Here is a 17,682-nt window from a genome sequence, read left to right on the forward strand (position 1 = left end):
ATACAGAAAGAACTATTCATCTTTCTATCAAAATAATATTTTTAAATTATTGAGTTTGAACCACTTTCTTTTCACACACATAAACAAACTTAAGTCTGCTAAAATAAGACTAGTCTTTTTTTGGGTTGACCATTCTTCTTTATCAATTGCGATGGCTTTTAATATGGTTAGCATTAAAATATTTCGTATGCACGAAAAAACAAAATTTATCTACCCGTTCCGTTCACATCTATAGGATATTTTTATATATCCAACTCATATATATCATGGAGAATCATCCCTAACCATTTAGTTAATAATGTTTAATTAGGCATACCGTACACACATAATGGCGGTATATTAACACGTATACCTAGTATACCAACTTTTAAGTTGTGAATGTGGGCGATCTTTATGTCTGTAAAAGCCAAAACACACAAAAACATTAAGCCGAGTAACAAGTATACTTAACTTGGATGATGCTCAACTATATAGTGAATAACTAATCATATTCTTAGAAACAGACTAAATTAATCTCGAAATCTACAAGACTACAACTATACAAAATATAACTCGTTTGGTTGATTAACAGAGTCAAGTTAGTGTTATTAAGAACCAAATCATTTAAAAACAGAGCACTATTTGTTAGTATACATATGTAATTCTTATGTATTTAGTCCTAAATATGATATATAAATGGAAAAAAAGAGGAAGAAACAAAGAAAATGAGGAATTTGAAGGATACTCAAGTAGAGGAGACAAAGTTGGGAATATGGTTCGAGAAAATTATAAATGGAAGAGAGTAAATACATTGTACCATTTTGATTGTTTGGCACGAATCAACTTTCTGACGATCGATTGCCATTTTGCAATATTCTTTGTCTTTGTTTTTTTTTGAAAGATTGTAGTAGTTTCATAAAAAAAAAAAGGTGCATACTTTTTATTAAGAAAAAAAGAATAATTTTTGAATTTTTTTATTTAAAATACAATTTTATTCTGTGTTCAAAAAAAGAAGGAAATTTGAATTCAAGGATACAAAACCTTTTGTGTCCTTGTTACCTGTCTATGCCTTTTTGTGATAAAAAGTGAAGATGTAATTTATCAAAGCTTAATTGCTATAATATGTTAATATTTACCTACTTAGGTTTAAAACATTTACATTATAAAATCTGACAAAAAGTATCTATTTTAATATAGTATGACGTGTTATAATATTAGTTATGTATATACTTTTAAAAAGGTTGTTTACTTTAATTTACCAAAGACCTTCAATTTAGATAGATTTTCAAATTCTAAGTGTTGTTGATATGTCGTAGGTTGATAATAATAATAAAAATCTCTTTGGAGAATCACTAAATACATATTTTCTCTTAAACAAATCGTTAAAAAGTTATGTTGTTATTATCAATTGTTTGGTGTTACTATAATCAATCTTCAACAGTCACATCTATCCTATACTAAAAGGAAAATATACTTAAAGGAGAAGCATGCCACGTCCTCAAAAAAAATCAACCAATCAGGATATAAGTTTATGCCATGTCACTACTACTTTGTACGAAAAAGAGAAAAAATGGGCATTTCGTTTGGTCTCATAAAAGCCCATATCCTGATCCATAACTAATCTTAAGGAAAACATTATCCTTCATCACCACACTCTTCATCTTCCTCACTCCATTCATCATAACCTCACCCGTTAAAAGACTCCTCCCTGGCTACAGCGTCGTATGTTTAAGCATCATAAAGACCAATTATTCAGAGAAGCAAATTATGGCTATGAAACTTTTTGGATTTCCACATCATTTCATCTTATATAAAACTTCGTTTACATTCCGCTTATACACATAATTCACCATTTTTAACAAAAAAAAAAAGCTTAGATACCGTGAAATCTTCTGGCAAAGCTCCACCAGTCAGTTCTCCAGTGACCTCACTCCGGGATGAAGAGATCGCGGACGGCGACGGCGAGGATATTGGAGCAAGAGACGGTGTTGGGACAGGCGAGCTCGAGAGCGGTTTTGGGCGGATCACAACGTCGAATCTGTCTCTGGGAAGGAGAGGTTGATGGGGTCATCGCGTTCGGCGGCGTTGAAAGCAGTGGAGGAGACGAGGACGGAGGCGTCGCAGCCGTTGGGGAGTTTCGTTTCTTCCTCTCCTGCAATCTCAATTCTTCCGTACCGAGAAGCTCGATGGAATCCTCCCTGTCGATAAATCTACTGAGTCGGGTACTCAAAACATTCAATTTCTAAGTTTATTACTGGTGGAAGTAGATTTGAATCAAATCTTCTCAAACGCAATTGAAGTTAATGTGATTATTGGTCCTTAATCTCTGACTTTGCTGGTTTGATTTATGTTCATAGAGGACAAAAGACCAGAGCTTTACGTTGAGTGTGCATTGTATATAGATGGAGTTCCTTTTGGTCTTCCCATGAGAACAAGGTTTCTTCTCTTTTCTATATATACTTATCATGATTTTGCCTTCCTTCATTGTGTCTTTGTTGTGATGACCTTTGTAGAAGCGTTTTGATGTTTCATATAGCTCTCTTCTTAATTCCAGATTGAACACTACAGGGCCACCATACTGCTGGAACAAACTCATCACTGTCTGGGATACAGAACTTGGAAAGTTTAATCCTTCAGAGCACAAACAACTAAAGCTTGCAAAGAGCTTGGATCGTGGCATTATTGACAGGGATCTCAAACCGAGTAATAACGAGCGGAAGTAAGTATGGAATGGAGTTTTTTTTCTCTTGGTTTAATTGAAGTTGTGTGGTAGTTTCCTGTCATTTCATCATATTATAATGGAAGTTGTAATTTTCTTCTTTCAAAGATCAATACAAAGAGTTCTAAAATATCCGCCAACGAGGACTTTGAGTGGAGATGAAAGACAAAGTTTCTTCGCTGTGTGGAGTGGAGTGATGTTCAGGTAAGCTGACATTTTTTGCTTCATCTGTTTTCGTGGTTCTTATGTTTTCATGTTACATGATCTTTTTCCATATTGGCAGGAAGCAAAGCATCACATCCCTTCAGCGCATTGTAAGTTTTTCTGTAGAATGTATATGCCAAATTTGTGGATGAAAGGTATGTGTAGCTTCGTTTACTCTTGAACGTCTTCTTCTTGGTTTACTCTTATAGGATGTTTCAAACAATGTTGGCTTACTTTCTGATGATGGCAAGAGATTTTACAAACCAAAGTGTTTCTTAATTTTTTTTGATTTTTTTAATATGTTTTATATAATAAATAAATTTTATCTTAAATAAAACAATGTTTAATTTTTTTTAAGAACTCCTAAATAAGATACTTGCATTGGAGGACAAAATTTAGAGGTTGCTTAAAAAAGTGCTTAACACCCATTTATTACTAAAAAAATGATTAAGAGCTCCATTAGGGATGCTAGGGTTAATGGTGCTCTTAGAGCGTGTGACTAAAAATCTTTCTATAAGGCAAGAAGAGCAAGCAAAAAAAATTGGCGCAAAATCAAGGTACACAAACAAAACACCTGAATATCCTTTAAAATGATCTTCCAAGTAATTTTTTAACTCAAGATTGTTTGGTTTGGTGCTTCACTCGAAAGCCATTTCTTGGTCTCCTTATGTTAACGATCTTGCTTCTGGTGATTGGACTCCTGATTGATGCATACAGTTTTTCGAATAGGAAGACAACTTACGTAGATACTCATGTAAATTTCTTATTAAGCTTTGCCATGATTTCACGTGAAATAACCAAATTTTATAACCGTCTTTGTTCTTGCACATCACAAATATGCAATTTTCAACCCAAAAGTCAAATTCTTTTTTTTTTTTTCTGGTTAGCACGTACGATGCTCCCACAACCAAATCATATACTGTAAATACTTCACCATCTCCAAAGTAATAAATCTCTCTGACCTCTGTCTCTGTATATTACTTTGCATCAATAAGTATATGTAGTTAACTGAACATATCTGTCTTTTTTGTGGTTCAGATTGCAACTCTAACATGTCACACATACAGAGTTATGTACGTTGCGGTCTCACCTGACGGACAAACGATTGTAACCGGAGCAGGAGATGAAACCGTAAGGTTCTGGAATGTCTTCCCATCCATGAAAACTCAGGTGAAACCAACGACCTTATCTTACATTAACAAAATGATATTTTCAGAGGAAATAACTTGAGATTTTAGTTACTATACGCAGAACGAGGCATTGCGGTCGGGTGAGAATAGCATGCCTCACTGATTGTGAGATATATATCGGTCTGATTAATGTGATTTAAAACAACACGAGGTAGATCAGCGCAGCGGATTCGGCAGGACAGCATCAGCGTTCTCATCGGCCCCACTAGACGCTCCCACTGCCGATCACCAGGTTCGCCTCTATTCCTTAAAAATAACTCGAATAAGCAGTCAATTGAAACTCCTTCAGAAGCTTTTGTGTCTCCCTCTCTATATGAACTTGAAGAGGAGAGAGCTAGTGTAGCTGTTACGAGTCGTCTTTTTGAGGCCATGCACACATGTAAATGTTAAGATGGTTAACCTTTAGAGTCCTTAATCCAATCTATGTTTCTGACATGTTGAACTTGGTGAGGAGGCATTGTTTCCCCGTGTACTGGAATGGAGATAATTGGTGTGTGTCTAGAGGCCAGAAACATTAAACAGTTGGAGATTGCATATCGTAACAAGGTTAGATGTTTTTCATTAGCGTATGTGTCGACTAAAGATTCAAATTTTACTAGAACAATAAAAAGGTTTCTACCTGTTGCTTTTTACCTATTGAGTATTTTTTAATATTCATATATAACCTTAGCTATGTTGTTGAGAACTCATGTATGGATGATAACACCATTGGTTTGGTTTGGTTTGTTTTTCACCCAGGTCTGGTGCAGAAGGAGGTTTTAACCCTCTAGGCTTTTTGCAGGTTCCAGGTATAAATGAGTTATGTATAAAAAAAGTAATATTCTTTTCAGCTGAATGATTGCATAGATAATAATAATAATGTCCTAAGTTTCCAATGTAGGATTTGATGTGGATCTCTCTTAGATTGGCTTAATGTGGATCTCTCTTAGCTCCCACTTCTACGACTTTTTAATTTTTGATTATTTACATACGCAAAAAATTTAGTCGTACACATATATTGTTAATCCTTATGTTAAAATAATAAAATCAACATTTATATGATTATTGAACGCAAGCTAACAGTTCTTTTTGTCAAAAGAATAATAGTTCTTCTTTTTCGCAGTTGAGAAAAAGTAAAGAAAAAAATGGATTAATAAATTACGCATCCTTTTTTAAAGATAGATATTTAGACCTATGTTTTTATCTAAGCATAAATAATTACCTAACTGATAAAAACTTTTAAATTGTAAAAATTAATATATTAGATATCTAAGTTAATTCTTTAAAAACTGAAATTTATAAATTTTTTGGAAATCATGTAAAATCTCAACCAACCAAAAAGATGATGTCTTAAACATATAAAATCAATATTAATATAAAAGTGCCAAAAGAATATAAAAATATATAGATATGAAAAGAATTGAAGAAAACAATAACTTAAAACTGGATATAACTAAACATAATAGAAAAAAAGATTAGAAATATAAATGGCAAAATATACATTATACAAAGATAAAATTCTGAACCTAGAAGAAAAAACGAAGTAAGATGGAAGCTTACACCTAACTACAAAGACAGCAGAAAACATGCAATGAAACTAAAGGTTTAATAAAATAAATTTTATTGTAAATACACATTTGTGAGAGTAATTATATAGGATGAAAGAAGTATTTTTATAAAATTATTGAACATACAAGTGGAAAAGAAAATCACGTAGGAGAAGAACATTAATCCTAAAATATATAAAGATAAAAAATTCATATTATTAACTATATACAATATGTTTTTTATTAAATTAAATAAAATAATAATATTTGCCGCAGCACTATTACTAAGAGTTTACTTTAAAAACTCCGTAAAAATTGCTCAAAGTTTCAAATGAAAACTTATAAAAAATACAAAAAATGTGCATCATACAACCAAGAGATCAACAAAAATTAACAACTGAGATGAAAAAATGACATTAAGCTAAATCCTTACATTTAGTGTGTTAGTTATGCTACTCATTTTTCAGTTTTTTGTCTAATTATCGAAAATGTGTGGTATAAAATAGGATAATGAACAAGGTTACTCCAAGTTTATTGGAAAAAAATAAAGAAAAAAGTAATGAAAATTATTTAACCAACAAATACTTATCAAAATACAAAATCGAACAAAACAATTCACCTAATAGTAAAGAGGTTTTTTTTTAAATACTATATTTATGATTTTATATAGAAAAATAGTTTTTTTTCAAAACTACACTTATTATATGAAAACAATATCCTCAGTTGATCTCAAACTAACAAACTAGAACTAAATTTCAATTTAAGTTAATTATATTTTGAGATAAACATATATTTAAGATAGATACATGTTAATCACTTCAAATGACAATATATATATATATATATATATATATATGTATATATTATAAAATGTTTTGAAGTCCATCTTTTTAATAAAGTAAGTTAGCAAATGATCGAATAACCGGTAACAATTTACTTACAATACTTAGTTGACAATGACATTCATAAAAAGTATCTAATGAATTATGAGTTCAATACATCATGTTTAGCAGAAAGACGGATATTCCTTGCTCATTATCAGACAATCACTTATTCACAAAATTCGTGTGGGGTTAATAGTTTTCATTTCCCGTAAATTTATATAAACAGAGAACTGGCACACAGTGCAAGCATTATTAATACCCTCATACTTAGCATAATATTTATCAAGCCTTCTATCTTAAATCATAACTTATAATTAATTTATGTTGCACTCTAATTTAGATTATGAAGAGTCTCGCTTTGAGTTTTTTTCTATGATGCAACTTTTTGTTGTTTTTTGGTAGCTTCTCAAACTGATTATTTTGATTGGGTTAGTTTAAATATTATGAATTTATGAAATCTGAAATTAGTGTTTCATTTTGTTTAATTAAAAATAAATAACCAGAAAAAAACTAGAGGATATTGTAGATACGAGAAAATAAAGAACAAGGAAAAGCCCTTAAAACATAAATGCTTTATGTTTTTATCTTTTCAAGTAAAATATCTATTAGTAAGATTTTGGGTATATAATAATAGTACTTTTAGAAAAAGAAAATACATAAAATTTTGATTTTTGTTTACTTATAATTTAAATATTTAAATATTATTATAATTTAAGTATTTATTTTTTTATCATCAATACTTTAAATATTCTTTTTGGTCATCAATAATATTCAAACTTTATAGTTTAGTTAATTTACATAAGTATAAACATGATTTTTCAACTAAAAAAAATCTAAGGAATAGTTTTCAAATATATCTTATATAAGAGTTTTTTTTAAAAAAAAAATTCCATAATTTAAAATATATAAACCGCGCGTAGCGCGGTGAAAAGCTCTAGTATTATTAATTGAGAGGTATGGACAATATTTAATCAAATTGGTTTCTTTGTGATTTAGATTCAAATTTTATTAAATGCGGAGTATGATTCTTTCACAATCTTTTAAAAAGTATTTTTGTGAAAAAAGGTTTAAAAGTTATGAACATTATGATAAACATCCAATATGATTTAGAGTTAATGAGAATTGGGAATATTCTAAAATTTTAGAATATCCATTAGTTAATTCTAGTTGTTGATAGATAAATAAAATTTTAGAATTTTAGTTATATTAGACTTAGAAGAATGGATAAAACAACATTTTCTTTTACAATATTCAAAAGGATGCATATTTAGAATAATAAATATTGGCAAAATTATGCATTTTTAAAGTTTTTTTTTTTGAAAAAAAGGCTTTTAACTGTATTTTTAAAGTTTCATCATTCAAATTAAAATTGTAAAAAGACAATTCAATATACTCTGCTAAAACGAAAATGAAAGAATATAGATGATAGCCACTAATAGAATTGATGGAATGAATGCGAGTGGAACATTTTTGAGTGGAAAAATTAAAGAGGATAGAGAAATAGATTCATTCCTCCAATTCTCATGCAAAATAGTAGATGAATAAGTTGTACACTTTTACCTAAATTGTTCATTCATTTGACCAAAAAAAAAGTTTATTCATTCAATTTTAATGGAGAAATGAGTTTAATGATTTTTCCATACCTTTCAACCCATATGATACAAGTTTAGAAAAATGCTTTCACTAATTTTTATTCCACTCAAATGATACAAATTTAGAAGAATGCTTAATTACCAACTTTTGTTTCTTTAAATGTATAATTGATTTACATTCAAAGATTGACTAAATTTAGGAATATTAGTATAATGGGCCTAAAGATATTAAGAAGAAATTTCCATGTTTTTGGTAGTGTTATTGGTCCAAATGGTAATGGGCCTAAAGAAACTTAACTAGAGGGGCATCATATCAATTTTTTCCCTTGGATGCATGTTGAATCTTCTTTGGTTAAAGCTTTCAAAGAATAAAAATACAAGAAATGTTGGCTCAAATATTTCAGTCTACCTAACCAAAGTGAAAAATGAAGTATTGTTGTTCCTGACAAATCCTCAGCTACCTCATCACTTTTTTTTTTCTCTTTTCAACGTTGCTTAAACTCTTTGTGCAAGTTAATCGAATCCTGAATCATGGAACTACCAAAAGCATGGGAAGTTCTCGTACATATTGCATCAAAACATGGGAAGTTCTTGTACACACTGCATCAAAACATGGCCAAACACTCTGTCAAATAGTTATCACACAAAGAGATTGATGATGGTACAAAAAAACGTAAAATCACAGGAACTAAACCAGTCCCTATCATGGTGTAAGAAAAGTCTAGTAGGTTCAGTTCCTGGTTGTCGAGCAAATAGTCAAGGATATTTATCTTATAAAAATATATGTTACGTAAGGAGCCAACTGTCCCAAAAAAATCTGAGATTGCATAAACGATGGGGCCAAGATAGCATTAAAGGAGAAAAGAAATTAAGATGTACCTTACAGCAAGTTACACAAGAGTACACAGCATTGGACTATTCGCCTTTCATTTGTAAGGAGCGAAAATGATGCTAGAGTTCTGGCCACCAAAGCCGAAAGAGTTTGACAAGGCTGCTTTGATATCCAGTCTCTCCTTCTTAAGACCCACCAGAAGCTTTGTATCCTGATCCATCATTTCGTAATTGAAGTTGTGATAATCATTCAGAGATGTCAAACTACAATTTATCACTCATACCACTGCTTTGTCTGGATTCTCGAGGTTGATATTTGGATGAACCCATCCTGTCTTTATTGCCTGTAGAGAAAGTGACATAACATTATTGTTTTGTCCTCTCACCTCAACTTTTTTCCCCATCCAAAGACAATTGATTTTTTTAACCAGTTCCTTTCATGTAGATATAGTGATGTCCATAGACTTAAAAGTGTCATTAACCTGAACGGTTGCAACAGCCTCCACGGCCCCAGAAGCTCCCAGCAAGTGTCCAATCATAGATTTTGTTGAGTTTACTCTTAGCTGCCAAATTTTCAGAGCATGTAAGAAAATACAGACATTAGTATATCTACAAGACAGGAAATGAGGTCTAAATAACAACAGTTTTACCTCAGGATTTTGGCCAAAACAGTGAGAAAGAGCGTGGTACTCCTTAAGGTCTCCAGCTGGTGTAGAGGTAGCATGAGCATTCACGTAATTGATGTCTTCCTTAGAAATCCCGGCATGAGCTACCGCTTTCTCGATAGCAAGAATGACACCAGCACCTGCGGATATTAGATATCTACTTTAATAAAAAAAAGGTTGAATGAATAAGAAACCATTGGAAAGTAAAGGCTAGAAATATGCTCTCGAGCAACCAAACAATGCTCTTCACAGGTACTGCTTTAACTTTATAGGAAAGTAAAAACAGGCGTTGACAAAAAAAAAGGAAAGTAAAAACAGCCAACGGAAAAAAAAACTCAGAGCATCAGAGAATTAAGATAACTGGGGGGTAGAAGATATTACCATCAGGACGTGGTTCGGTTATATGGTATGCATCACATGTGAAACTACCCCCAAGGAACTCTGCGTATATAGTTGCTCCTCTTTTCTTCAAAAGCAGAGTATACAATTTAAACTTCAAGGAAAAAAATTCATTTGTGACAAGAAAAAAAGGTAACAAAACTTTGAAGAAGAGGTAACTAAACTTTGAAGAAAAAGAGGTGGCCAAGTACTATGGAGCAAAAGGCAAAACAAGAGCCTCCGTTTCTGTATACACAATATAAAGGAGTGACAAACCTTGGCATGCTCAAGTTCTTCTAAAAGTAGAACTCCGGCTCCCTCTCCCATAACAAAACCATCTCGGTTCTGTTTACCAACCAAAATCAAGTTTAATAAGATCTTTCAATATTATCCTACACGAGTTAGATGCACTGGACATTCATCTGTACAAAAAAACTCTTTACATTGCGAAGACAAAGAGAGTTAAAACCAATGGTTTTCCCAATGTTTTAATGGGAGATCTCAGGGAGGTGATGAATCGCCATGTGGTATGGGCCCTAGGTTTCACTTCCCATATATTTGAAAATCCACCGTTTTTAGTAATCAAGAAATAAAAGGAACAATAAGAGACATGAAATAAAAAGAAGACAGCAAGAAATTGGTGGAAAATTACACTATCCCAAGGACGAGAAGCTTTGGTGGGATCATCATTATTTTCTGAAAGAGCCCGGCAGGCAACAAAGCCTCCCAACCCTGCATCGGTACACATGAGATGAGATTTTACTGGCACAAAAGATCGGTAAGAAAGGGATGCATGTAATATAAAGGCAAGAGTATGCACCTATTGGAATAATAACTGAGTCAGAGCCACCACAGAGCATTACATCCTATAAGTTTTAGGGAAAAGAACAGCCAAGTGTCAAACAAAAGTAGTTTCACCATTAACAGTATTCCCAGTGGATGGAAGATACTTACAGCTTCACCTCTGGTAATGTGGTTTGCCGCATTGAGAATACAGAAGTTTCCCGTGGCACATGCGGTTGAAATAGAGTAGTTTGGACCCATCCATCCCTAATGTTACCATAACGAAGAAAAGTCAGAACTTACAGGAGAAGCCATTGATTGGTATTACGACATACAATATCCAAAAGTTGGTCAGACCAGATCCAAGGCAAGCATAGCGGAACCCATGTTTGTGGTGGCAAAAGGTACACAAAAAGGATTCATCTTCCTGTAAGAGATTTTCAAAGCTTCAAGTGCATCGTAAAAGACCTGTATCCACATATACAGTGGCAAAAGCAACAATTAGAAACAAATTGTTTTAAATCTTGTGATTATGCTTCAAAGCAAACAGAGAAATGAAAGTAGTATACCTTCATGCCTCCCATTGCTGAGCCAATCAAAACACCACATCTTGATTTGTCGAACTCTGCCATCACATCCTCAGTCACCCCACCATCCTCCAACGCCTTCTTGCCGGCTGTTAGAAGGTAAAGCATAAACTTGTCCATCCTTTTGGAAAGTTTAGGAGCAACCAATCCTTCGGTCGAAAAAGATTTAATCTCCCCAGCGATTCTCTTGGCAAAGAAACATATAGAGAGTCAGAAGGAAAACTGCCAAAGACAAGAACAACTTGCAATAGGCTCTCCTGATAATAGAGCTTACAGTGGGAAATGCAGAACAGTCGAAGTTCTCTATATGGCTTATACCACTTTTGCCTTGTAGCAAGTTGTCATAAAAAGTATGTGGGTCGTGACCTAGTGGCGTTTCAACTCCCATGCCAGTGACAACAACTCGGCGTGGCTCTAAAGAAGGTTTCTTGTTAGCCATTGCTTCCTTCTCCATCTCTAGTGTAGTGACTTGCCCTGTTAACCCAATATAAATAATAGTTTTACTTCAAACTGAATCTCAATGGCATACTAACAAGCAAAGTACTCGCAGTATTAACACTAAGGCTCCGAATGGTGGCTGCGGTTTGAGCGGTGCAGGAAACGGTTCAACTGCAGTGCGGTTTTAACAGTTATAAATATGTATAAATATATAGTATATGTAGAGATTTTTGTTCCTATTAACTGCGGAGGGGCGGGATGATAGTCACCATTCTAAGCCTAAGTTGGTCAACTAGATGGAAAATTAGGTATAGTACCAGAGGTTGATGCTCGATTGAATCTCCTCTGCTTTGGATTCAAGAAAGTGTTATTCGATTCGAAGAGGGAAGACGAGGCATTGTTGTTACGGGAACTCGCCTGGGATCCATGGAGCGAGCAGTTGTTAACCAGTCTACTCCGGCGAGGCCAGATGCTACTACTCCTAGTGTCGAATTGAGTCAGTCGCTCTACGCTTGAGTGCGAGGCGGAGGACATGCAAGCAGCCACTAGCGAATCGCATAAAGACGCACCACCCATCGTCATACTCGGATGAAGGTGGAGAAAACGAGAAAGATTATCTGATCTCTCTCTCTCTCTCACTTGAGTGTTTGGACGCGTGAGTTTTTGCCGGAGGGAGACGCCAAGTCGTTTCTCTGAACACCTGCAGAGCGCGACAGAGGAGAATAATATTTTATTATATTTCCCCAAAATATTAACGACCAGAATAAATTTTTTATCTCATTTATTTATTTAATTAATGACGGGAAATTATTAGGAAATGACTGACTTATTATAAGACCAATTTATTCTAAAAATTCTGCAGCATTTTCATAAGATAATATGAGTCGTGTATATTTTAGTCGTAAATGTTTTTCAGAAATTATAATGAATTTTGTCTTGGGATAAAAATTTTTTTGTATAACCACCTCGGTGTTATCGAAGGAAGAAGCGACACTAAAGTCAATATTTTATTCAACGCTAAAGTCTTAACAAAAATTATTAAAGTCAATACTTTATTCGTTCAAGTGTTGTCCAGTGATAGGACAAGCGAATGGTTTTTATTTTGGGATGTTCATGCAGTTCTAAAAAGAATTCTCGTGATAAAAAAATAGATAAATTTTCTAAGATTGTTTTTTAAAATTTTTACCACGAAAATAATCCTCAATAAAAAAATAATCAAAATAAGTTTTATTAAATGGTAAAAATAACTTTTCTTTTTATTTTTTGGCAACATGGTAAAATTAACCAAAATATGTATTTTTGTCTTAGGGTGTTTAACTAATCTACATTTAGGGTTTAAATTAAAATATGAAATTTTGAGGATAGAGTTTCAAATTTTTAAAAAGTAAAAAATAAAAATTCAAAATTAAAAATATTTATTTTGATCATTTTCTTTTTTTGAACTATTTTTGTGACAAAAACTTAAAAGCGATTATTTGAGAAAATTGCTCAATGAAATATATACAAATGAATAAGAGAACTATAACGTATTTCTTTTACTCCAACTTAAAGTTACTTAGTCGGATCTGATAGTGGGATATTAGCTAAGTATGCTACTCAGCTGCTTTGGATTTGGCTGGCTTTGTATTATGTCTATTTGCCGACTATATAGAACTAAATAAAACCCAATAAAGTACTACATCTTTTTGACTGCTCTTAGAGGCATGCACCATATGGTCGGCATAGAAAGTGGGTTATTCGGAACTTCGACGGCATCACTCATCAGATTGGTATGATATTTTGAATCATCCATCTTCTGCAGATGGGTCAGCAATCACGCTTCTTCTAATCCCAAATTCTTAATCTTCTAAGAGTCTGGGCTTGTAATGCTATGGGCCTCTAAAAGCCGACTAAAAGTTCCAGTTACGGTCGCCGTAACTTCCGCGACTGTATAAAGAAATGAAATGGTGACTTCAGGTATATCTAATCACCTGTCTATCGACACGTATATATATTGGATAACACGAGTTGCTTTATTAATTAACAAAAATGTTTCTTGTATCTTCATTTCCACAAGTATTTTATACGTTCATGTAAAATGTATAATCCCACGTAGCGTCTTATGACGTGTGTGTATATAGTAGACCAGACTAACGCAATATGACATGATTGAACTTTACTTTTTGAAGAAATTTAAAAACTTTCCTTTTCCCGTTTTCTTTACCCCAGTAATAATTTCCTTTCGAGTTAAAGTTTTCTTTTTTGGAATAAAAAGTTCTTTTTTTTTTTTTTGATCAAAATGGAATAAAAAGTTCTTTTGCTGGTAGTAATATACAAATCAAGCTTTTTCAGAGTTCGTCCACATCATTAATTCATTATTAGTAAATATACTTTTTTATTTTCTTTTCCTAAACTTTCTGCTGAATTACCACTGGAAAATTAACAAATTTGAGAACAAAACCTCAAAAACTCCAGATAGACAAGATTTTGATTTCTATAATCGAGAAAAACAAATTGGGTTATGTCACGCTTATTATTATTATTAAACAATACTTAAGTATCTTAGATGTATGAATAGAAATGTGAAAAATAAGAATTTGACTTTTTTTAAAAAAAATCGCATATTGTTTCTCTAAACTCCCCAGCGTCGCGAAAACGTTTTGTTCCAGAGGGGGAGAAAGAGAAAGAAGCTCGACGACCAAACTTCCGAAGACTTAGAAGATAATTAATCCTCTGTAATCTCGTATCCAAAGCTCTTCGATCAACGATCCCTTACTCCTCCTCCTCCCTCTTTCGTGATCCTCATCAAGAAAAAAATCGTTTTTTTTATAATTATTTTGGGTTTATGCGTTTGAACAAAAAAAAAAAGATTTGACTTTTTTTTGAAAGAGCCTAGTAATGAAGCGCATTCTGGGTTGATTCCTTTTGAGTAGAAGACATTGATTTTGTCAAAGTTATTATTTACCTTCTTGTTTTTCTTTTTAAGAAAAAAAGAAATTCCTTTTCTTTTCCTTTACTCCTTTCTCTATCCTATTCTGTAAAGATTCTTAGATTCTCCTCCAAAGTTTTGAAGGGTGTCTTTTTAAGATTCCCCTTGTTGTCTGCGGTTTCGTGATTCGATCGTTTCTTGTATCCTCAAATAGCGGAGAAGTAATCGTGTTTTTAGATTCTTTTTGGGGGTTTCGTAGAAGCAAGCATACTGAGATCTTCATCTCTTCCAGGATTTTCTCAAGGTAAGACTTCTTTTTTTTTAAGACTAATCTATAGCTCAAATTACTTTATAGTTCCATGCTTAATTGGTAATTTGTCTGGAGATTGCGCGAACTCGTTGCCCTAATTTGGTTTCAGGTTTTTAATCATTTGTTTGTAGTTTCAAAAAAGGCTGTTTTTTAATGTGTCTTTTTTGATGTTTGGAGTTTGAATTAAATTAAAGTTTTTATTTGCTGAATCAGAGATCCTACATTGAACTATGAGCAGATAGAGTTATTAGGAAGAAGAGAGGTTACTATGGGTTGGTTTAACAAGATCTTCAAAGGCTCTACCCAAAGGTTCCGGCTTGGGAATGACCATGACCACAATGGCTATTACCAGAGTTATCCACATGATGAGCCTAGTGCTGATACTGATCCTGATCCTGATCCTGATGAAACTCATACTCAGGAACCATCTACCTCTGAGGTTACTATAACTCTCTTTACATATCTCTGGTTTGTACTATTGCTTCAACATTTTGTTGTTTCCCTTTACTAGGAGGATACATCCGGCCAGGAAAACGAAGACATAGATCGTGCAATCGCATTGTCTCTTATAGAAAACAGTCAAGGACAGACTAATAATACATGCGCTGGTGAGTCCTTTTTCCTTGCCAAACTAGAAATATGAATTATGAAACTCGGTTTGTTACATTTAAAAGAATAGCCAACGCAGGGAAGTACGCAATGGTGGATGAAGATGAGCAACTTGCTAGAGCCATACAAGAGAGCATGGTAGTTGGGAATACACCGCGTCAGAAGCATGGAAGTAGTTATGATATTGGGAATGCATATGGGGCTGGAGACGTTTACGGGAATGGACATATGCATGGAGGTGGAAATGTATATGCCAATGGAGATATTTATTATCCAAGACCTACTGCTTTCCCAATGGATTTCAGGTTCACTTTGATACTCAATCAATCATCTGTAGCCTGTTTGTTAAGTTTCTTTCCAGTTAAGTAACTCACCAACAACGTGTCACTACCTAGGATTTGTGCTGGCTGCAATATGGAGATTGGACATGGAAGATATCTGAATTGCTTGAATGCACTATGGCATCCAGAATGTTTTCGATGTTATGGCTGTAGGCATCCCATCTCTGAGTACGAGGTGAAGTCAAGCTTTCTTATTCTTTTGATTGTAGATAACCTTCAAAATTAACGCATAACATGTTTTCCTTTATAGTTCTCAACGTCTGGGAACTACCCTTTTCACAAAGCTTGTTATAGGGAGAGATACCATCCAAAATGTGATGTCTGCAGCCTCTTTGTATGTAAATCTTTAGCCTTTTTTAAAGTGCCTATATATGCCTTGTTTCCTTCGGATATTGCACTTATCTTCCGTTGATTTTCTTGTTTCGAATGCAAATTTGTTGTGACAGATTCCAACAAACCATGCTGGTCTTATTGAATATAGGGCACATCCTTTTTGGGTCCAGAAGTATTGCCCTTCTCACGAACACGATGCTACCCCAAGATGTTGCAGTTGCGAAAGAATGGAGGTTGAGTTTTTCTCCCCTAAGTGTCCCACAACAAACATCTGCTCAAAGTCAATACTAATTTGCCAACTTTCGTTTATGTGCAGCCACGCAATACAGGATATGTTGAACTTAACGATGGACGGAAACTTTGCCTTGAATGTCTGGACTCAGCGGTGATGGACACTTTTCAATGCCAACCTCTGTATCTGCAGATACAAGAATTCTACGAAGGTCTTTTCATGAAGGTTGAGCAGGACGTTCCACTTCTTTTAGTTGAGAGGCAAGCACTCAACGAAGCCAGAGAAGGTGAAAAGAATGTGAGTAAACAACATACAGTTGTCAAGTAATTTATTTGAATATATCACTTTTTTTTTTGTTTTATCCGAAGTGTTTTAACTTTTGGTTGTGTTCTTCTCTTCTTAGGGTCACTATCACATGCCAGAGACAAGAGGACTCTGCCTTTCAGAAGAGCAAACTGTTAGCACTGTAAGAAAGAGATCGAAGCATGGCACAGGAAACTGGGCTGGGAATATGATTACAGAGCCTTACAAGTTGACACGTCAATGCGAGGTTACTGCCATTCTCATCTTGTTTGGGCTCCCTAGGCTACTCACCGGTTCGATTCTAGCTCATGAGATGATGCACGCGTGGATGCGGCTCAAGGGTGAGTTTCTTAGTTCACTGCTTCTCTTTTTTTTTCACATTGTTGAATCTCTATTGTGGTCTTGAAAAGGATTCCGGACGCTGAGCCAAGACGTTGAAGAAGGAATATGTCAAGTGATGGCTCATAAGTGGTTGGAAGCAGAGTTAGCTGCTGGTTCAAGAAACAGCAATGTTGCGTCATCTTCATCTTCTAGAGGAGTGAAGAAGGGACCAAGATCGCAGTACGAGAGGAAGCTTGGTGAGTTTTTCAAGCACCAAATCGAGTCTGATGCTTCTCCGGTTTATGGAGACGGGTTCAGGGCTGGGAGGTTAGCGGTTAACAAGTATGGTTTGCCAAAAACACTTGAGCATATACAGATGACCGGTAGATTCCCGGTTTAAGAACTCAAAAGTCTTTTGCTTTTCGACTGTGGTACCCTTTTTTATTTATAGGATCATCATAATTCTTATGTGATTGAATTATATAGTTGTAATCATTCCATGATTCTTTTGTATCTCTATTATCAGATTCAAAGATGGCCCAATCTAAA

At 34.0% G+C, this 17,682-nt stretch overlaps 2 protein-coding genes and 1 long non-coding RNA gene across 20 annotated transcripts; 2 read left to right on the forward strand and 1 right to left on the reverse strand.

The window, feature by feature from the left end:
* Positions 1–1,623: 1,623 nt before the first annotated feature.
* Positions 1,624–5,186, forward strand: LOC106396844. 15 transcript variants are annotated; one of them, XR_007340292.1, is made up of 12 exons: positions 1,625–2,201; positions 2,337–2,415; positions 2,534–2,698; positions 2,807–2,902; positions 2,982–3,656; positions 3,790–3,846; positions 3,941–4,072; positions 4,141–4,172; positions 4,248–4,324; positions 4,418–4,638; positions 4,831–4,880; positions 4,973–5,186. It is a non-coding gene; the product is annotated as an uncharacterized LOC106396844 (long non-coding RNA). The 15 variants fall into 15 exon arrangements; XR_007340297.1 differs by having other exon boundaries at positions 4,544–4,638; XR_007340295.1 differs by having other exon boundaries at positions 4,547–4,638.
* Positions 5,187–8,402: 3,216 nt separating this feature from the next.
* Positions 8,403–13,531, reverse strand: LOC106346974 (3-oxoacyl-[acyl-carrier-protein] synthase II, chloroplastic). Its single transcript, XM_013786454.3, has 15 exons — positions 13,486–13,531; positions 12,094–12,552; positions 11,613–11,812; positions 11,321–11,524; positions 11,109–11,219; positions 10,923–11,018; positions 10,789–10,834; positions 10,621–10,700; positions 10,245–10,313; positions 9,972–10,056; positions 9,576–9,730; positions 9,408–9,488; positions 9,210–9,269; positions 8,974–9,137; positions 8,403–8,694 (listed from the first exon to the last, which is right to left on the reverse strand). The coding sequence occupies exons 1-14, from the start codon at positions 13,529–13,531 to the stop codon at positions 9,021–9,023; spliced, it is 1,809 nt and encodes a 602-aa protein (XP_013641908.2). The 3' UTR covers positions 8,403–8,694; positions 8,974–9,020.
* An 811-nt stretch (positions 13,532–14,342) lies between these two features.
* Positions 14,343–17,682, forward strand: LOC106346972 (protein DA1). Of its 4 annotated transcripts, none has more exons than XM_013786451.3 (10): positions 14,343–14,988; positions 15,208–15,433; positions 15,506–15,602; positions 15,674–15,908; positions 15,999–16,119; positions 16,195–16,278; positions 16,391–16,510; positions 16,594–16,806; positions 16,913–17,153; positions 17,223–17,682. In XM_013786451.3, exons 2-10 carry the CDS (start codon positions 15,263–15,265, stop codon positions 17,531–17,533), a joined length of 1,593 nt encoding a protein of 530 aa, XP_013641905.2. In that variant the 5' UTR covers positions 14,343–14,988; positions 15,208–15,262; the 3' UTR covers positions 17,534–17,682. The 4 variants fall into 4 exon arrangements, with proteins under 4 accessions (XP_013641905.2, XP_013641907.2, XP_013641906.2 ...); XM_013786453.3 differs by having other exon boundaries at positions 14,363–14,988; positions 15,683–15,908; XM_013786452.3 differs by having other exon boundaries at positions 14,367–14,988; positions 15,233–15,433.

This window comes from Brassica napus, chromosome A6 (assembly GCF_020379485.1).
Source record: "Brassica napus cultivar Da-Ae chromosome A6, Da-Ae, whole genome shotgun sequence".
NCBI lineage: Eukaryota > Viridiplantae > Streptophyta > Magnoliopsida > Brassicales > Brassicaceae > Brassica > Brassica napus.

Excerpts from the sequence above, each read along its gene's own strand:
- LOC106346972 (XM_013786451.3), top strand. The coding sequence starts at position 15,263 with ATGGGTTGGTTTAACAAGATCTTCAAAGGCTCTACCCAAAGGTTCCGG. Across the intron at positions 15,603-15,673 it reads GACTAATAATACATGCGCTG|CCAACGCAGGGAAGTACGCA; the intron begins GTGAGTCCTTTT and ends TTAAAAGAATAG. Across the intron at positions 16,511-16,593 it reads GCAGTTGCGAAAGAATGGAG|CCACGCAATACAGGATATGT; the intron begins GTTGAGTTTTTC and ends GTTTATGTGCAG.
- LOC106346974 (XM_013786454.3), bottom strand. The coding sequence starts at position 13,531 with ATGCCGTCGAAGTTCCGAATAACCCACTTTCTATGCCGACCATATG. Across the intron at positions 10,835-10,922 it reads ACATTACCAGAGGTGAAGCT|GATGTAATGCTCTGTGGTGG; the intron begins GTAAGTATCTTC and ends TAAAACTTATAG. Across the intron at positions 10,314-10,620 it reads CTTCTCGTCCTTGGGATAGT|AACCGAGATGGTTTTGTTAT; the intron begins GTAATTTTCCAC and ends GTTGGTAAACAG.